Source organism: Pseudorasbora parva, chromosome 14 (assembly GCF_024679245.1).
Source record: "Pseudorasbora parva isolate DD20220531a chromosome 14, ASM2467924v1, whole genome shotgun sequence".
NCBI classification, from domain to species: domain Eukaryota; kingdom Metazoa; phylum Chordata; class Actinopteri; order Cypriniformes; family Gobionidae; genus Pseudorasbora; species Pseudorasbora parva.
Genome location: NC_090185.1, coordinates 1726785 through 1746105, shown reverse-complemented (window position 1 = coordinate 1746105; position 19321 = coordinate 1726785). Strand labels below are relative to the sequence as shown.

At 39.6% G+C, this 19321-nt stretch overlaps 1 protein-coding gene across 1 annotated transcript in view; it reads left to right on the top strand.

The window, feature by feature from the left end:
- The window catches only part of LOC137040781 (uncharacterized), a 32248-nt gene extending 14336 nt beyond the window's left edge, over positions 1-17912 (top strand). Inside the window, exons 2-7 of the mRNA XM_067416552.1 lie at positions 5377-5841; positions 12078-12710; positions 12995-13699; positions 13970-14860; positions 15362-15472; positions 17893-17912. Of these exons, the coding sequence (XP_067272653.1) occupies positions 5377-5841; positions 12078-12710; positions 12995-13699; positions 13970-14860; positions 15362-15472; positions 17893-17912 (2825 nt within the window). The remainder of the gene's footprint in view (positions 1-5376; positions 5842-12077; positions 12711-12994; positions 13700-13969; positions 14861-15361; positions 15473-17892) is intronic.
- Positions 17913-19321: the final 1409 nt, after the last annotated feature.

Below are 19321 nucleotides of genomic sequence, written 5' to 3'. Positions count from 1 at the left end.
AACCCGGAAAAATCCCCCAATTTAAATGAGGTAAAGTTTAATCGCAATATTGCCAAAATCCAATTTTGATTGCATTATGAGGGTATACACACTGAAGGATGTCATATGCTACATTAAAAATAATACTGAGTAAGGCTAACAATCTGCCTAAAATCTCATGTTAGCCTAACATCAAAGAAAGTGATAAAGATTAAAAATAAAAAAATAAAAAAAAATAGAGGTACATTTTCATTTTGGGGTGAATTATCCCTTTACAGATAACGTGGGGAAATTGTGTCCGTCTTTCGTGTGAGATGTTAAAGCGTTAGTTCAGCCATAAATGTAAACTCTGTGATTAATTCCTCCTGTGGTTGGCCAGCCGTCAGACCTCCGCTCATCTTCACACACAGATGAAGATATTAGTGTTGAAATCCGATGGCTCAGAAAGGCCTTCATTGACACCAATGTCATTTCCTCTCTCAAGACCCATAAAGGCACTAAAGACGTCGTTACAAAGCCCATCTCACTACAGCGGCTCTACAATCATTGATGAAGAGGCCAGAAAAGAGTTAGTGCGCAAAAACACTAAATAACGACTTATATAGTGATGGCCGATTTCAGAACAAAGCTTCGAACCGTTATGAGTCAGTGAATCGATTCATGATTCGAACCGTTATGAGTCAGTGAATCGATTCATGATTCGGATTGCATGTCAAGCTGCTAAAATGCTGAATTCACATTACATTGGCGATCCGAATCATAAATCGATTCACTGACTCATAACGGTTCGAAGCTTTGTTTTGAAATCGGCCATCACTATATAAAGTCGTTATTTATTCTAAATGTAAAGTGATTTGAGTACCATGAAACCTTTATATAAATGTAACAAATTATTAAATCAAGCTTCATACTGGTGCTGTCATGTGTAGTGTGTTCTGAACATATGCAAATTGCCCTGCCTCCACTCAAACTAGCAGATTTCTATCTAGTTCTGGTTGTTTTGTCCTCCAGCGAGAGTCACGACTGTTACGTGACTGAAAATGATGAACCAGATTAAAGACTGTCCTTTGAGTTATTTCCTGAGCCATGCAAATTATAACAGCACACACACTGACAGGTAGCCTGACAAGCCAGACGCTCGCGGGCAGATTAGATTTGCTGCCGCTAGGGTGCGTCCAGATTTCTAGGCTGTCAGGTGCAGTTATAAATAGCAAACGCATCTCTTATTTCTCTGTCTTCATGAACTGCCCTGAAATACAATTCAAAAGTATTTTTTTTATTTAGGCTAAATAGCCTTATAAGTTGAACTGTAATTTTGACACGCTTTAGAAGAAAAGGAAAATCTCACAAAATCTGATTTCCGTGTGATCTGTGTATTATCAGCACACTGTTCTCTGCTCAGTTCTGATTGGTTATTGCAAACATTGTGAAGTCACATCTTTTCAGTTCACTCAAAAAAACAGCACATTGGTTGAACATGATTTAATCGTGGACAGTGGTTCCACATGATTACACCACATTATCTTAACAACAATGGATGATGTTCAACCCATTCACACACACAGATGATTCGACTATCGGTCGACCATAGAGAGATTCGACAATTCTGATTCGATTGTCTAAATCCTTAGTCGGGTCAGCCCTACTGTCTGTAGCTAGGCATACTGTCCTTTCATTCTTTTGCTCAAGGTTACGAGTTGCCTTCTTGAGAACATAAGTTTGACTGATATTAAAGGGGCGGTGAAATGCTGTATCATGCATACTGAGCTTTTTACACTGTTAAAGACTTGGATTCCCATCCTAAACATAGACAAAGTTTCAAAAACTATTGTTGGACGTTTGATGGAGTATTTCTGTGTTAAAAATACTCCTTCCGGTTTCTCACAAGTTTCGGAGAGTTTTTTCCGAGTATGGGTCGGCTTGACGTTAATAGAGCGGAAGGTCCTTGTATGGGCCGTACGGGCTCTTCTCCCGGTAGGGTGCGCGCGCGCGTGACTAGAGCGAGAGAGAGGAAATGCACGCTGTAAACAGTCTCTCAGCTGCAGATCCAGTCGTCCGTGAACACTTCTGTCGTTATAGTCCGCGCCGCGCTCCACTTTATTCCTCTGGGTGACGTCGAGCGACTTCAACGCTTCAGCACAGCATTCTGGGAAGGCAGCGCTGCATTTGAACCGATTTGAACGCAGAAATGAAGGGAAGCTTCACAACATCGCTTCAGTCGCATCGCAAAAGTGGATCTCCACCATTCACTGCTGTCAGGACTTCACCAAATCAACCAGGGCCGGCATTTGCTATAGGCGAACTAGGCGGTCGCCTAGGGCGACAATTGTGTTAGGGGCGCGAGCACGCTCTAGTGCCGCCCATTACTTCACATTAAGCATAGAATCGGAACAAGCGAAATACAACATAATGTTCATTAAACATGATCATCATAGGGCGCCCCCTCAGCCACACGTTTAATTACTTATCAACCTGATTATTAGATTGAATTGATGGTGATTATTGATTATTAGTTCAGGCGTTAGGTCAGACAAGTGCTCATCTTGCGCGTTCATCAAAAATGAGGCGCCTAAACCCCGCACAGGGACGGAAAAAGAGAAAAAAAGAAAGAAAGAAAATCGAAAGAAAGCCCAGTATAGAGGTTAGTCTTCTTATCTCAGCCAATAAGTTGTCAAACAAAATAAAATTACTTAGTATCAATCTTATCAACTAATATTTATTTTATAAATATTATTAATATTGTCACTAAGCTATCACTTGGTAGTTTTCTACATATTACTATACGTATTGAAAACATAACTTCACTGACAATAATCTACAATAACCTACATGGATGTCATTTAAATATCAAAAGTCCAGTTGGTTATGAATATGGATAACGTATGCATGTTATTTATGAAAAGTACAAACGCTCTCTACGTGGGCGTCGGAAGGAAATTAATACGGCCTCTCGTTTGTTTTTGTTTTTTTACTGGAGCAGCCTAACGATAGATGCCATATTATTTACATTAAACACAAATATGCTGTGTTTACCAAACTCTCTACAGTGGCTGTGGTGTAGTGGTAAGACACATGGCATCAAGATTTGATGCAGATCGATCAGAGGTTCGATCCCGCCTTTTGCCATACGCGCTCTATTCCCTTTTCCCATCACATATCAGATCGGAAAGGCATTTATTTTCAATAAAAAGTGAGAAAATGTTTGAAAAGTGGAAATAAAGCGTCGAACGTGTTTAATAATAAGTGCTTCTCGGTTAGGGGTAGGCCTAGGAAAACAGACATGTGCTGAATTAGAATAGAGACGATAAAAGTGAGTGGGGTGGGGGCCGCAAAACTCCATCTCGCCTAGGGCAACCAAAGAGCTAGAGCCGGCCCTGAAATCAACAGTGTCACCAAAGAAGTGTGTTTTTGACGGAGCGGTCCCAGCGATAAAGGTTCGGTCCTGCTTTGGAAGCAGCCGGTGAGTTAAACTGCTTCAGATGTCTGTGCTTTCGGCTATCGTCGCGTGAGTAAACATCAGTAAACGACACGATCGCGCGCTTCGTCAGTCAAATGCGCTAACAGACTCCATTGTTGTTCTGTATAACGTTACACTAGTCTGACGTGCAAAACCGTTTTGCTTGCTACTGCTAAGGTTTAGTCGCATACAATAGTCCATAAACCGAATCATGTCCTCATAAACTGCGAGTAAACACACACAAATGTTGACAGGCCACTAAATACAGTCCATACCACAGAGTAGTGTTGTCAAAAATATTGATATTTCGATATGTATCGATACTGGAATATCTGAAACGATACGATTCTCAGTTTTTACAGTATCGATATCAGCGAGTTGACACACACCGGCATATTCTCCCTCAGCCCGGTTAACCACTGAGCACGGCGAGCGCGCGTTCTGCTGGACTTTTTCCTCATGACAGTGTGTTAGTGTTAGTGTGTGATCAGTCTGAATTTCGCGCGGGATTGCACATAAATTAATTCTACTAATCCCTGCAGATTTCGTGCTCACATCTGAAGCGCACACACACAGCCTACCGCAATAAAGCCGCCTCTGACATGATACAAGTGCAAAGATTTGCTTCTTTTTCCAGCTTATTATTGGTCAAATACACTCAAAGAATTATCAGTGCACATCTGGAAGAGTATTAACGTAAACACAGTCGCAAACCGTTCAGGAAGAACGAGTAACAGGAACAGTGTTTAGGATCCATGCGTCTGTTAGTCTTAAAGGGACCGCAGTCATTTGTTATTCAAACTACAAAAAGACAAACGATCAACTGCTCTTGACTGATCAACTTGTGTAACTTTAATAGTTTCATCTGTACGCTATTGAATTTTTTACAAAGAATATTATCCAATGTTGTTTTAAATGTAATTACTATGCATTTTTTTAATTCAGTTTCTTATCTGAATGTTAGACCTACCTGAAAAAATAAAGCAGTCTGTTTAATTTACATCTTCTATTCTATTGCATTTATTTGTGCTATTGTTTGTAATCTGTTTATTTGTTCTTATTTTATTACTGTTTACTCCTCTTTCTAAATTCAATTTACCATTCGAAATCAAGCTTTCTTGTGCTGTGTGTAAGCTATTGCAACACAATTACCCCGTTGTAAAAAATACATTGAGATAGCAAAAATTTGTGAGATAATTTTAATAGTAATTGATCAATAATTGTTCAAATCAAAACGAGGCCCAACCCTAAGGAACATGCTGGCCACATGAATTTTTAAGTAAAAAATAACAATGAATAATAACAAGTTCTGTTGTCATATTAAACATCTTATCTTATTTTATTTTATCTTTTTTTTTTTTTTTTTTTTTTTACTGTGGTATCGATTTAGTATCGATATATCGATATTTTAGTCTGGTATCGTATCAAAGTCATAATTTTGGTATCGTGACAACACTACCACAGAGACGGACGTCCTGCTGCTGCTGCTTCCCTGTTCAGTTTATTTCAGCCTCCGGATCTGATTCTGGATCATATCTGTATTAATTGAATCTGATTGATAGCCGTGGTTTATTAGAGTAACGTTTTCTTCTCCACGCTTGAGGACGTCACCGCTTTGTGCGCGCTCGTCATTCTTTAGCTCCGCCCACACGGTACGCCTCCAGCTCGGTTTTTTTCCGGAAAGACTCGGTACAGCCCATATTTCTTTCATAAATATAATAAAACTAAAGACTTTTCGGAGATATGAAGGATGCAATACTACTCTATAGGTACTCAAGATTGACATGAGATTGACTGAAACTGAGTGTTTCACCGCCCCTTTAAGTGCATGTGCTTTCCAAATGGGAACATGGTTAAACCTGTGCTTCATGTTCCACTGAGTAGTTTTAAGATTGTGAATACTGATTAATAATGTAAATATCTGATTCCACTCTTTACAGTGAGGATTGTTCTTCTGGGGAATGATGTCTCAGTAAATTGCAGAGTGGGAAAATTCATCATAGGAAAAACAGCGTTTAATAAGGAAGCTCCTCCAGATGATGTAGAGTCGTACAAGGGTAAAGACTTGAGTGTCATCAACGCTCCTCTCCTGCTGCAGTCAAATCTCTCCCTGTCTCGTATCACACAGGGAGTGAGAAAGTGTGTGTCTCAGTCTGCTCCAGGACCTCATGTGATCATTCTGGTCCTCAAACATGATCGGTTTTCAAGAGAAGAGAAAATGTGTGTGGAGACGGTGCTCAACTCTTTCTCTGACAGTGTGTTTAAACACACCATGGTCCTCACGACACAAGACGGTGTAGAGATGGCTGAAGTCAATGACATTATAAAGGAAATTATAAAAAAATGCTCTAACAGACACTACATAATGCAGGAAAACGGCAATCCTGATGATCTTATGAAGACATGTAAGGAAATTGTAAAAAGTAATGAGAAACGTTTCCTGATTTGTAAAAAATATGAAGATTCAAATTTAGCTACAGAAGCCACAGAGAGAGGTGAGTGAATATTATTTGACTAAACATATTGTGTGCTGCATTTAGAGAATGGTGGAATTAAATTATACTTTGAGCTGAACACATCCTTGGATCCATGTGAGACTTTGTTGTTCATAACAGATACAAATAGTATTATACTTAAAGGGATCTCCTGGTGTTGAGACTTGTATGGCTTAATATAACATAAATGATGTCTCTTACTGAAATATGTAGTAGAAAACCCATGAAAGATCTACGTTATTTTAAAAATCGATTTTATATTTGGACCATGGGCGGCGCCATTTTGTTTGCGTTCTAGGTTGATGACGTAGAATGGTTGAACTCCTCAATCAGCTGGCGTTACCCGTAGCTATTTTTACCACAACGCAACTCGAAAATTGTTTCAGAGTTAAACAAAACCAATGAATTGCTTTGTAATTGTACTTTAAACACACTCAAACATACATGTGCACACAAACTCTCTCTCTCTCAGACTCACACACACCCCAACAGATCGGTGAGGATACACACACCCACACGTGCGTGCATACATCATCCTCATTCACTATTCCCTGTGTTGATATCATAGATAGATGGTTGATATGCAGTAGATTAACTAATACCTAGTGTGACCAGCAGAGGGAACTATCTAGGTTTAGGACCATGGGATAGGGCAGTGTTACTCATTGCGCGGCTCGCGAGCCTCATGCGGCTCGCCAAACTTTAATTTGCGGCTCGCATTATATCACATGTGAATGCGTATCAATAGTACGAGTGTGCAATCTCGTGGAATGTATATGAGTTTTGCCGTGCATATGCTACGCAGTTTTTCGCGTGCATATGACACGCTCTTGGATGGGGGTGGGGGGTTGCGTATAATACGCGTATCATATGCACGCGAAAAACTGCGTACCATATGCACTACAAATACATTCCACGTTGCTAAGTTAGGACGATTCTAACAGAGAAACCGCCTCACCAATGAACATCTTGCATGCCTCACAAGGATTGCAACGACAAGCTGCAAATACAGTCTTGTTCAAAATAATAGCAGTACAATGTGACTAACCAGAATAATCAAGGTTTTTCGTATATTTTTTATTGCTACGTGGCAAACAAGTTACCAGTAGGTTCAGTAGATTCTCAGAAAACAAACAAGACCCAGCATTCATGATATGCACGCTCTTAAGGCTGTGCAATTGGGCAATTAGTTGAAAGGGGTGTGTTCAAAAAAATAGCAGTGTGGCATTCAATCACTGAGGTCATCAATTTTGTGGAGAAACAGGTGTGAATCAGGTGGCCCCTATTTAAGGATGAAGCCAACACTTGTTGAACATGCATTTGAAAGCTGAGGAAAATGGGTCGTTCAAGACATTGTTCAGAAGAACAGCGTACTTTGATTAAAAAGTTGATTAGAGAGGGGAAAACCTATAAAGAGGTGCAAAAAATGATAGGCTGTTCAGCTAAAATGATCTCCAATGCCTTAAAATGGAGAGCAAAACCAGAGAGACGTGGAAGAAAACGGAAGACAACCATCAAAATGGATAGAAGAATAACCAGAATGGCAAAGGCTCAGCCAATGATCACCTCCAGGATGATCAAAGACAGTCTGGAGTTACCTGTAAGTACTGTGACAGTTAGAAGACGTCTGTTTGAAGCTAATCTATTTTCAAGAATCCCCCGCAAAGTCCCTCTGTTAAAAAAAAGGCATGTGCAGAAGAGGTTACAATTGGCCAAAGAACACATCAACTGGCCTAAAGAGAAATGGAGGAACATTTTGTGGACTGATGAGAGTAAAATTGTTCTTTTTGGGTCCAAGGGCCACAGGCAGTTTGTGAGACGACCCCCAAACTCTGAATTCAAGCCACAGTACACAGTGAAGACAGTGAAGCATGGAGGTGCAAGCATCATGATATGGGCATGTTTCTCCTACTATGGTGTTGGGCCTATTTATCGCATACCAGGGATCATGGATCAGTTTGCATATGTTAAAATACTTGAAGAGGTCATGTTGCCCTATGCTGAAGAGGACATGCCCTTGAAACGGTTGTTTCAACAAGACAATGACCCAAAACACACTAGTAAACGGGCAAAGTCTTGGTTCCAAACCAACAAAATTAATGTTATGGAGTGGCCAGCCCAATCTCCAGACCTTAATCCAATTGAGAACTTGTGGGGTGATATCAAAAATGCTGTTTCTGAAGCAAAACCAAGAAATGTGAATGAATTGTGGAATGTTGTTAAAGAATCATGGAGTGGAATAACAGCTGAGAGGTGCCACAAGTTGGTTGACTCCATGCCACACAGATGTCAAGCAGTTTTAAAAAACTGTGGTCATACAACTAAATATTAGTTTAGTGATTCACAGGATTGCTAAATCCCAGAAAAAAAAAATGTTTGTACAAAATAGTTTTGAGTTTGTACAGTCAAAGGTAGACACTGCTATTTTTTTGAGCACACCCCTTTCAACTAATTGCCCAATTGCACAGCCTTAAGAGCGTGCATATCATGAATGCTGGGTCTCATTTGTTTTCTGACAATCTACTGAACCTACTGGTAACTTGTTTGCCACGTAGCAATAAAAAATATACTAAAAACCTTGATTATTCTGGTTAGTCACATTGTACTGCTATTATTTTGAACAATACTGTACAACATGAAGAAAGTCAAGGAAATGCATGCATCCTTCCGCTCATCTTAGCATTAATGTAATCCTGCTTTTTTGGATGGCGGGAGGCTTCTGCTTTTTGGGACATTCAAGACCTCCTTTATCATGTGGATAAATATCGTTAGTCAATTCTGTTGTTTTTTCGAGAAAATCACGGATTGTCTTAACAGTAACTTCCAAAAGCCCAGGAGAAGCCAAGGCAGAACACCGTAACAGCAGTTACCGCTCTCCGCCTTTGTTTTGGACCGCTCAAACTGAGTTACGGTACTCTGCCTTTGTTTAGCCATGCGTCTAAATTAAGTTACGGTACCGACATGCAGTTATGGTGTCCCGCCTTTATTTTACTGTCTATTAAAGTTTGCCGCGTTTAAGTTACGGTAGCCTGTGTACTGTCATACATGTTTTCATAATGCAGAATATTCACTCAGCGCGCTATCAGGCAGTTTGGGGCTGCCCGACTGTGTGCACTCGAATGTCGTGACAGCGTGCGCTCACGCATACAATCAGTAACAGTTCGCAATTATATCCATATATCCTACCTTTTCTTGTAAACCCGATACAATCCATGGCAATGAACGTCATCGGGGATGTTTAATCCACAAGCATTCTGAGAATTATTCCTACTCGTCGTTCACATCAATCTAAAAGTTGTCCTTTTAGGCTAGGCGATTTTCATTTAAAGATGTAAAAGTAATTAAGCTATGTAGACTATTGTATCATTTTTAAAAAACATTAAAAACATTGCAATAAATAGTTACTCTGTTTAGCCTATGAATGGGCAATCTGATCTAGTCAGCGCTGTCATTAGAGCGAGATAGCCAAACTTAACCCTTGATTGACCAGCGGCACTATTTGCTATTTATCTTATTACAATCACATGCATTTTTCATGATTTGTTATTTGTTCTATTTTTTATATCTTTGCATTATATATGCAAATGTTTACTCATTAGAAATAAGCTTATCTTGTTCATATAATTCAGTGTCACCTATCAACCTGTAAGTTTTGCTGCGCAGCAATGAAGATACTCTTTACAAGACGTATTGTGTCCTTAATAATGGCATCAGAATGCAACCAAAGCACATGATGGTAATAAGAAGATGGCTATAATTAATTGTAAATCATCCAAAATAAATGCCATGATCATTAGATTTTATACAGGTGTTACTATATTGATTTTGTAAATGGTGATCAGCAACCAAATGTTGATAAAATGGAAGTTACTGCCTTTTGCCTTGGCATGACTCATTTTTTGCAAACAATACAAAGGCAGAGTGCAGTAACTTCAAAATAGGGGTCAAAAGTCAAGTTTGAGTAAAAAAAAAAGTGTATGTAGATAATTTTCATTACTAAAACATCTGAATGCCAGATTTCCACTGTCCTACCTATAACTAATTTGGCTGGACAACAAAAAATCTTTAAAGTAATTTTTCTCAGTTCCACACTCCAGTGAGTTAAGGTCTTTTGCCTTTGTAGGGCAGAATTGTTATCAGAGTATGTGAGCGGAGTGGAGTGGGAGCGGAGGGAGGAGTGGAGCGGCAAGATTTTGAATGGAGTGAGGAGCGGATTTTTTAAAAGTCGGAGCGTTGTGGTTTTCACTCGCTCCGAGAGCGCTCCACTACCGCTCCATCACAAGTACAATTCATGCAAACCGGCCAGCACATAATAACTACATTTTTAGCCAGAACTAGAGCTTAGATCGACTCAAAAAATCAAGCCCGACCCTACCCAAGCCCGTGCACCCGAGAGACCGGCCCTGTCTGACACATTAACTGTAATTATGAGCCCGTTTTAAACCCGACCATTTTTAATACGTGGGCGAGGTATAGCCTGACCTCACTAATGAGCGGAGTGAAGCCGGTGTGACTCAGCTCAATAATCCGCAGACGCGCGCTCATGAACCGCTCACGGTAAAAGGATGTTCGTTCAAATCCAGCTTAGACATGACATAAATCTGTAGCTTACTATAGGCTACTTGTTGTAGCCATTAAAAAATGTTTTTTTTTCATATTTATGTTTAAATATTATAATATTATTTTTACATTTCATCTGATTATGATATCAGTGCAAAGATGCGAGTGGGTCAGAAATGATTTTGGTGGTTATATTTAGCTTAATATGAAGTTTTGTTTTGTAAAAAGCCTTTATTTCGTTTTGTACAAATTGTTTCTTAATTTTAATAAAGGTTTCTTCGGCCAGTTGCGTGTATTTAATAAATAATAAACAAATAGTAGACTAATCGTGACATAGAAATGCACACTAATGTTCCAATAAACCACGTTGAAATAAGGCCTCTAATCACCTATTGTTTATTTTTTATTATTTTTTAAATTTAATGCAGGTTATATACCGAACTTTATAGTAATATTTCAGAGCTTACTTAAATACTTTAGCGGTTATCCGCAAATTTCCCCGGAGCGAAGACGGAACGGTGTTTCTGATATCAGTGAGGGAGGAGTGGAGTGGGGAGCTGGAAATTGTGAACCCGGAGCGGAGCTGGAGCGGAGTGAGTCTTGAATGCAAAGAGCGTGGAGGGGATATTGCTGCCACTCCACTCCGCTCAGATACTCTGATTGTTATCTAATTTTTTGGCCTTCAGAACATCTTAAAATGCACATATGTAGATCATAGAAATCAAAATGTTCTCGGGGGAGAATGCCCTCCATACCCCCCTAACATTTTGGATCTCTGTAATTATAAACATTATAATTATTACATGTAAAGTATGAACAAGCAAAGGGGGTAATATTTGCTTTATAAGTAATAAACAGCCAATATCGTATGGGTATGCATGTTTGTAAGCTACTTGTTAATGGCGCAATTTGGACACTATGTTACCATTTTTTCCATAGGCTACCTTCACTGGGGGCTAAGCTCCCCTAAAACGAAAATCCTAGAAACGCCCCTGCTTTGCAATAAAAGTGGCTCTCCTATTGATTTTGTGCTATCAGTGCGGCTTTAATGAAAAAAATAGTGAAGACCATTGGGATAGGGGAACGTGAGGAAGAGAGGCAGGATGTTTTGGTGATGATGCATGGGATGTTGGCTCGTGCAATAAAGTTTGAGCTCAAGCTCAGTGAATTAAAACCTCAATCTTTAAACTTTTATCTTTAAGACAATATAAAATATATAAATATAAAATCGATTTTTTAAATAACGTAGATCTTTCATGGGTTTTCTAATACATATTTCAGTAAGAGACATAATTTATGTTATATTAAGCCATACAAGTCTCAACACCAGGATGGTTTTGGTTTTGTTTCTTTCTTTTCCTGTTTTACCTTGCTGAGTTCCTAGTTAGTTTCCTTGGTTACTCATTTACCAAGGAATTTTAAAAAAACCACACCATTTCTGTTTTATTCTTCATTACATTCCATATGTTGTTCTGTGTCAGCTCCCTATGCTATGTTTTCTATTAGTTTATCTTTGTCATGCAATTACTACTAACAATGTAGCATCACAACCCCCCCACTGTTAAACTAGTTTGTTCCTTTGACAGCTCCAGAGGGTGTGAAGTTGAATCTGGCTCTGTGTGGGAGTAACAGAAGATTAAAATCCTTCATATCAAACCTGATCCTGAACCAGAGCGAGAGCGGATCAGAGCTCAGCTCAGAGTGTGTGAGGAGAGACGTGGATCTTCATGGACGTCTGATCTCTCTGGTGGAGCTTCCAGCTCTGATTAACTCTCAGCTCTCCGAGGAGGAAGTGATGCGTCAGTCGCTCCGCTGTGTGTCTCTCTGTGATCCTGGAGTTCATGTTTTCATCATCATTATTCCTGATGGTCCACTGACTGATGAAGACAGAGCAGAAATGGAGAAGATCCAGAGAATATTCAGCTCAAGAATCAACAAACACCTCATGATCCTCATAGACCAGAATCCAGATCATCAGACAGCAGATCTAAATGAAGAACTACAGTCTGTCATTGAGAGTTTTGGAGGACGGCATCTTCTCATTGGCCCAAACACACAAGTGTCCGTGTTGATAGAGGAACTGGAGCAGATGATTCAGGCAAATAGTGGAGTTTGTTTCTCCACAGAGACATTGTGGGATGCACAGATGGAAAAACTGCAGAAATTTGAAGAAATGAAGAAGAGAAACGATTCACTAGAGACGCGGTTTCAGTCAAAAGGTAATGATCAGAAAATCAGGCACTTTTTATGATCGCAGAAATATTTAACAAAACAATAACATTACATGTAGAGTTCAGAATAAATAATCTGATTAGCACATGATGCTTCATTTTAAACTGTACAGTATATTCTCAAAACCAGTGTAGGCCTAAGTAGATCGCACAACCATTGCCACCAATGGTATCTATGACTAACTTCATTGTTTTTGAGAAACTTAGCCCTGGAATACTGATAATCTTCACTTGAAAATCAATATATTGTCTTAATTTTTATTTATCTTTAGATTCAAGTAAAAGAGCAGATGATCTGAGGATTGTGCTGCTGGGAAAAACTGGAGCTGGGAAGAGTTCAACAGGAAACACCATCTTAGGAAGAAACATGTTTAAAGCAGAATCAACTTATGAATCAGTTACTAAAGAGTGTAAGAGAGAATCAGCAGAAATCAACGGCCGACACGTGACTGTGATCGACACTCCAGGACTGTTTGATACTAAAGTCAGTTATGAAGAAATCCATAGAGAAATCACCAACTCCATCCCCATGATCCTGCCTGGACCTCATGTGTTCATCATTGTGCTCAATTTGGGACAACGATTCACTCAAGAAGAAGAAAAATCAGTGAAGATCATCCAAGAGATGTTTGGTGAGAAATCTTTAATGTTCACTATTGTGCTCTTCACCAGAGGAGATGATCTAAAGAACAAAACCATTGAGCAGTGGCTGGGAAAACCTGGATCGGCCCTTAAAAACCTGATTGAAGCATGTAGAAACAGATATCATGTGTTCAATAATAATCAAACTGGAGACCGAACACAAGTGTCTGATCTACTGGAGAAGATAGACAACATGGTGAAAGAAAATGGAGGAAGTTACTACTCTTGTAAGATGTTCAGGGAATTAGAAAGAGAAATACAAGAACAACAACAGAAGAAGCTGAAGGATGAAGTGGAGCAACTGAAGAGAGAAAGAGAAGAACTGATGAACAAACATGAAGAAGAAAAGAGGATGATGGTGGGAGAAAGACAGAATCAAGATAAAGAAAGAAAGAAAAGAGAAAAGGAATTCAGAGAGAGAGAAGAACAATATAAAATTGACATTAACAAAAGAGAGGAACAAGAGAGAAAGATGCGAGAGGAGATGAAGAGAGAACGAGATGAATGGAACAAACAGAAACAGCAGGAAAGACAAAGAAGAGATGAAGAGAAGGAGGAAAGGAGAAAGAAAGAACAGGAAATGAGGGATGAACATAATCAGATACTTAAACAAGAGCAAGAAAAAATTAAGATGATGGAGGAAGAAAGACAAAATCAAGACAAAGAGAGAAAGAGAAGAGAAGAGGAATTCAGAGAGAGAGAAGAACGATATAAAAGAGACATTAAAGAAAGAGACGAACAAGAGAGAAAGATGCGAGAGGAGATGAACAGAGAACGAGAGGAAGGGGAGAGACAGAAACAACAGGAAAAACAAAGAAGAGAAGAAGAGGATGAGAGAATAAGAGAGAAAGAACAGGAAATGAGGGATGAACATAATCAAGAGAAAGAGAGAATGAAGATGAAGATGGAGGAAGAAAGACAGAATCAAGACAAAGAGAGAAAGAGAAGAGAAGAGGAATTCAGAGAGAGAGAAGAACGATATAAAAGAGACATTAAAGAAAGAGAGGAACAAGAGAGTAAGGTGCGAGAGGAGATGAAGAGAGAACGAGAGGAATGGGAGAGACAGAAACAACAGGAAAGACAAAGAAGAGATGAAGAGGACGAGAGAAGGAGAAAGATAGAACAGGAAACATGGGATGAATATTACCAGAGACTTAAACGAGAGACAGAAAGAAGACACAGAGAGAAAGAGGCTCTTCAGTCCAAACATGAAGAAGAGAGAGAGAGAATGAAGATGATAATGGAGAAAGAAAGACAGAATCATGACAAAGAGAGAAAGAGAAGAGAAGAGGAATTTAGAGAGCGCGAAGAACAATATAAAAGAGACATTAAAGACATAGAGGGTCATGAGAGAGAGATGCGAGAGGAGATGAAGAATGAACGAGAGGAATGGAACAGACAGAAACAACAGGAAAGACAAAGAGAAGAAAAGGAGAACGAAACATGTAGATCTAATGAACTTTATATGGAAACTCCTGAGAGTCAGCTCACAAACAGTAAGTCAAAATAGTAACCAGCTAATGTTAAACAATAATTAGCAAAAAATGTATTTGGGTATAAACGTCTCGTATATATATTTAACCCTTGAGGGAACAGTGATGTACGTCAAATTGGGATCACTTCTATAAGCCCCTATCAGCTTTGAGTGTAAAGAGAATGGTCAAATGACCATTGGCGTACAAGATTTGCATCTCGCACTCCGCCCGCACCGCGGGTATAAATAGGAAGCGGATGCAGCGCACATTTTTTTTTTTCACTGAAGAGCAGAACTAGTGACTCGGCCATGCAGTGATGGTACAGTAACTGTGGTGACGGGACGTACGTCTCCGTTCCCTCCTTCAGGGAACGAGGGTTACCATATGTAACCGAGACGTTCCTTTTCAGTCGGTCATGTACCTTGGATGTCAGACAAAATTGGATTCCTCCGGAAAACGCCAGAGCTGCTGCGACTTCCAGAACCCCACGAGAGCCCCTCAGACCCCTGTTTGCTCGTGCAGGGAGAGTTGTGCTGCTGTTCCGCAATACCCACTCAGCAGAATATTTGATCACGCTGGAAAAGCGTGTCCCCAGAGGGGATGCTGTGGAAGCCACATCCTACCAGTATGGAGGTATCATGTGGAATATACACATATGAACTGGCCATCTGGGCAGTACAACATATGCAAGTCCCAAGGGTGGCCACGACCGACCTAGGCGGGGGACTACACTGCTCAGAGACGGCAGAGAGGGGGTTTTGTCAAGGGAAAGACACGTAGGAAGCCGTACTCTGGAAGAATACACATATAGGACCACCATAGGGGTCACAACATATAGAACCCAGCCTAGCACGGGTTCCACCAATGAATAGGGTGTTAGGCCTGGTGCCAGATGCTCTGCCACGTAAGTCCGCAAAGCTCGGACGGGACCGAGAAAAGCCAGAGCTGGGTCTGCCTCCTCTGAGGGCAGCACTTGTAGGTTCACCACCTGGTCCCGGAAAGGCAGTGGTGGGAACCTTGGGCACATATTAGGGTTAGGGTCTGAGAAATACATGAGAGTTAGCCGGCCTAAATTCCAGGCACGATTCATCAACCGAAAATACCTGCAGGTCCCCTACCCTCTTGATGGATGCCAAAGCAATCAGGAGCACTGTCTTCCAAGACAAGATTTTGAACTTCAAAATCAAAGGGCGCTCTCTGCAGTGCGGTTAGCACCAGAGACAAATCCTAATAGGGTATGGAGTGAGGAATTGGATTGTATTCCCCACGGACTTACCATCGACTACGTCGTGATATGTGGCTATGGCGGAAACATACACTTTGAGGGAGGCAGCCTTCGATCCAACTTATCTTGCAGGAAGGAGAGCACATAACTGATCTCTCTTAAGCACATAACTGAACTAATCTTTGGGGGTCTTCTCGTGGAGAAGAGCACCATTCGACAAATAGGTTCCACTTCAAAGCATAGAGGCACCTCGTAGAGGGTGCTCTAGCCGAAGTGATGGTGTCTACCACAGCTTGTGGTTGTACCCAACTGCTCTCTCGACTGAGCTAGGATCAGCCCATCGTCGAGGTAGTTGAGGGTGCGAACACCACGCTCTCTAATGGGAGCAATGGCTGCTTCTGTGACTTTTGTGAAGGCACGGAGCGATAAGGAGAGCCCCAAGGTTAGGTTTTTAAAATCGAGAATCGAGACATGAAAGTACATGTCCCAGATAGCAGACAAACAGTGAATCAGCGTTGAATCAATGTTAATGCATCAACTAAAATATCATTGAATCAATGTTGAGATGTCAATGTTTAGAATGTTGATTTTTCATCAGGTTTGCACCCTGAAATAATGTTATTTCAACGATGAAAAATAGATCAAGATGGCCTTAAAATCAACAGTTTTCCAACTTAAATTAAACCACTTATTTAAGTGAATCAATGTTAATGCATCAATCAAAATATCATTGAATCAATATTGAAATATAACATTGATTTTTCATCAGGTTTGCACCCTGAAATAATGTTAATTCAACAATGAAAAATAGATCAATCTTGCTTTATGTACAGCAGGATTCTATGCCAGTTAATTTGTCTCTTTATTTTATTCATTTTAATCAGAGACCATGTGTGGCTGCAGTCGATATGATTTTGCATCAAAAAGTCACTCAAAGTAAACAACATCCTTCAGTTTAGATGCAAATGTATTTATTTATGCCCCCACAGTTACAACAGGAAATCTCACATTGACTTGAAACAATTACATCTGAATTTATGACACAAATGAGAAGAGTCTGGAAAAACATGACAACGTGCATCTGCAAAATGGAAGTAAATACAAATGTAAACTTGCCAATAAATATGGAAATGACACAGTACTACTGAAAGAAAGAAGGTAGAAGAAAGAATAATACTTCAAACTCAGGGGGTTCCACCATGAGCAATGCCCTGAAGCCTTTCAGGTTGTAATGGAGCCAGTTCTGCACCGTCCCAGCCAAGATAAACTCTGATGCCTCTTTTTATCAGCATTCACAGCATCTAAAACAACAAGAAGTTAGTAAATATTTGGAAATGTGATTAATTATACATTACAAATATAGCCTACTACAAAATGAAGTGAAACTTGAAATTTTATCAAAATCTTGATATCCCAGTTAGAACGGTAACATTAAATTCAGGACTATTTAATGCATTTTAGTGTAGACTTTAAAGGACCTGCAGACGCACAATGAATGAAAAAGCAAAGTGACTATATCCGGTGTTTTATCTAATAATATTATTGTATTTAATAGTACATAAATAAAGTGTGAAAATGAAACAAGTAAATGAATGACTAAATAGCTAAAATAAGAAAATAAAAGAGGAGCTGTATAGGCTACATGGTGGTTTGGAAGAGATTTTTTTTTTCCATTTACAACACGAACTGGAGGCACAAATGTTTACTAAATTTCTGTAGTTTGATATAGCTGCCTACAGAACTTAAAGATCTCACTCTTTTCTTGCTGCATTAAAGATTAAACTGTAATGATGTAATTGTGATCTGCTCTCGTGATGATATCTCACAGCTGCAGCAGAGCTGAACTGATTGTATTTCCCCTCACCGCTAACAGGTCAATCAGTTCTAGTTCTGCTTCAGCTGTGAGATACTCTCACGAGTGGCGAACACAATTACTGACAAGCCAGAAGTTCATCTAACCTTCCGATCGCCTCTCGTTTATACACTGGACGAATATAGGATGATTCTAAATGATTCATCTGTGTGTGCAACGAGTAAGATACGTTTGTGGATCCGCGCCGCGCATTCATTGACTTGTGAGTCGATCCTATATGGCCTCAAAATCCAAATGAATCAAATAGGATCTACTCACAAGTCAATGACTGCATGAGTTGCACGAGTCAGAATTCGGACGCAATTCACAGTGTATATGCCAATCTTAAGAAGAAAAAAAATGAATACAAATATGATATGGTTTGGTGAAAAACAAACTGAAACTCAATGTATTAAGATTATCCTGGCCGTTGGTTGTGTAACTTACGAGGGCGCTCATGTGACTATTATTAACATTGCAGTTCACTCTAACTCGCTGAGGAGAAGTTGTAAAACATAAAGATGAATAAAAACACTAAATTAAAATTGAGATGAATTTTATAATTATATTTTTGTAGGCCACTTACCTCTAAAAAACATGGTCGTTGTCCTGTCTCTTTTTCGCGATTGAAGTCTGTTCAGCTGCGCTTGCTTTGATCTGATTGGTGGATGTCTTGAAGGTGCATTACCGCCACCTGCTGGATTGGATTGTGGCGCATTCGATATTCGATAGGGACACATATTCTAAATTCTTTATCAACCCTCTATTCTTTAGATAAATAATGAAATGCATGTACATTCTACATAATTTAAATAATAATTATAAGAGCCATTGTTTGAATAATACAATTTAATATTATTGTTAGAAATGCATGAATACGATTAAGGTTTAGATTTTAGATTTTAAAGTGTTTGGATTTATATGTATATTTTTTATACTCCCCTATGTGTATTCTGTAATGGTTTTGCTCCGTTTTATTATTGGACTGCTTCAGCGCCTTTGGTTTAGCCCTTTGTAAGAACGAAAGAAAGACGGAGCTACACAGTTTTTTGACCGGAGTTTTATTTCTGTTTATTGTACAAGAACATTCAGTAAACATTGATATTTGAACGAAGACCCGAGTCAATTCTTTGCCCGAGGAAAACACAGATTATTGCTACTACAAAAGTCAAAAAACTGCTCATGAAAGAAGTTGAGGGCGGCTCGCGACAAACGTTGCTAAGAAGCATAGAAGGACGTTCCGTGAGCCTCAGTGAATACTAAAAGGATTTAAGGTACTGTGATTGAAGTCTTTTCACTAGTGGAGATTGTGAATATTAAGAAGACTATAAATGATTGCAGCAACTTTATTTCACTGCGATGGTCTGCGGCAAGATCGGCTTTCAAATTAAGCAGAATGGCGGAT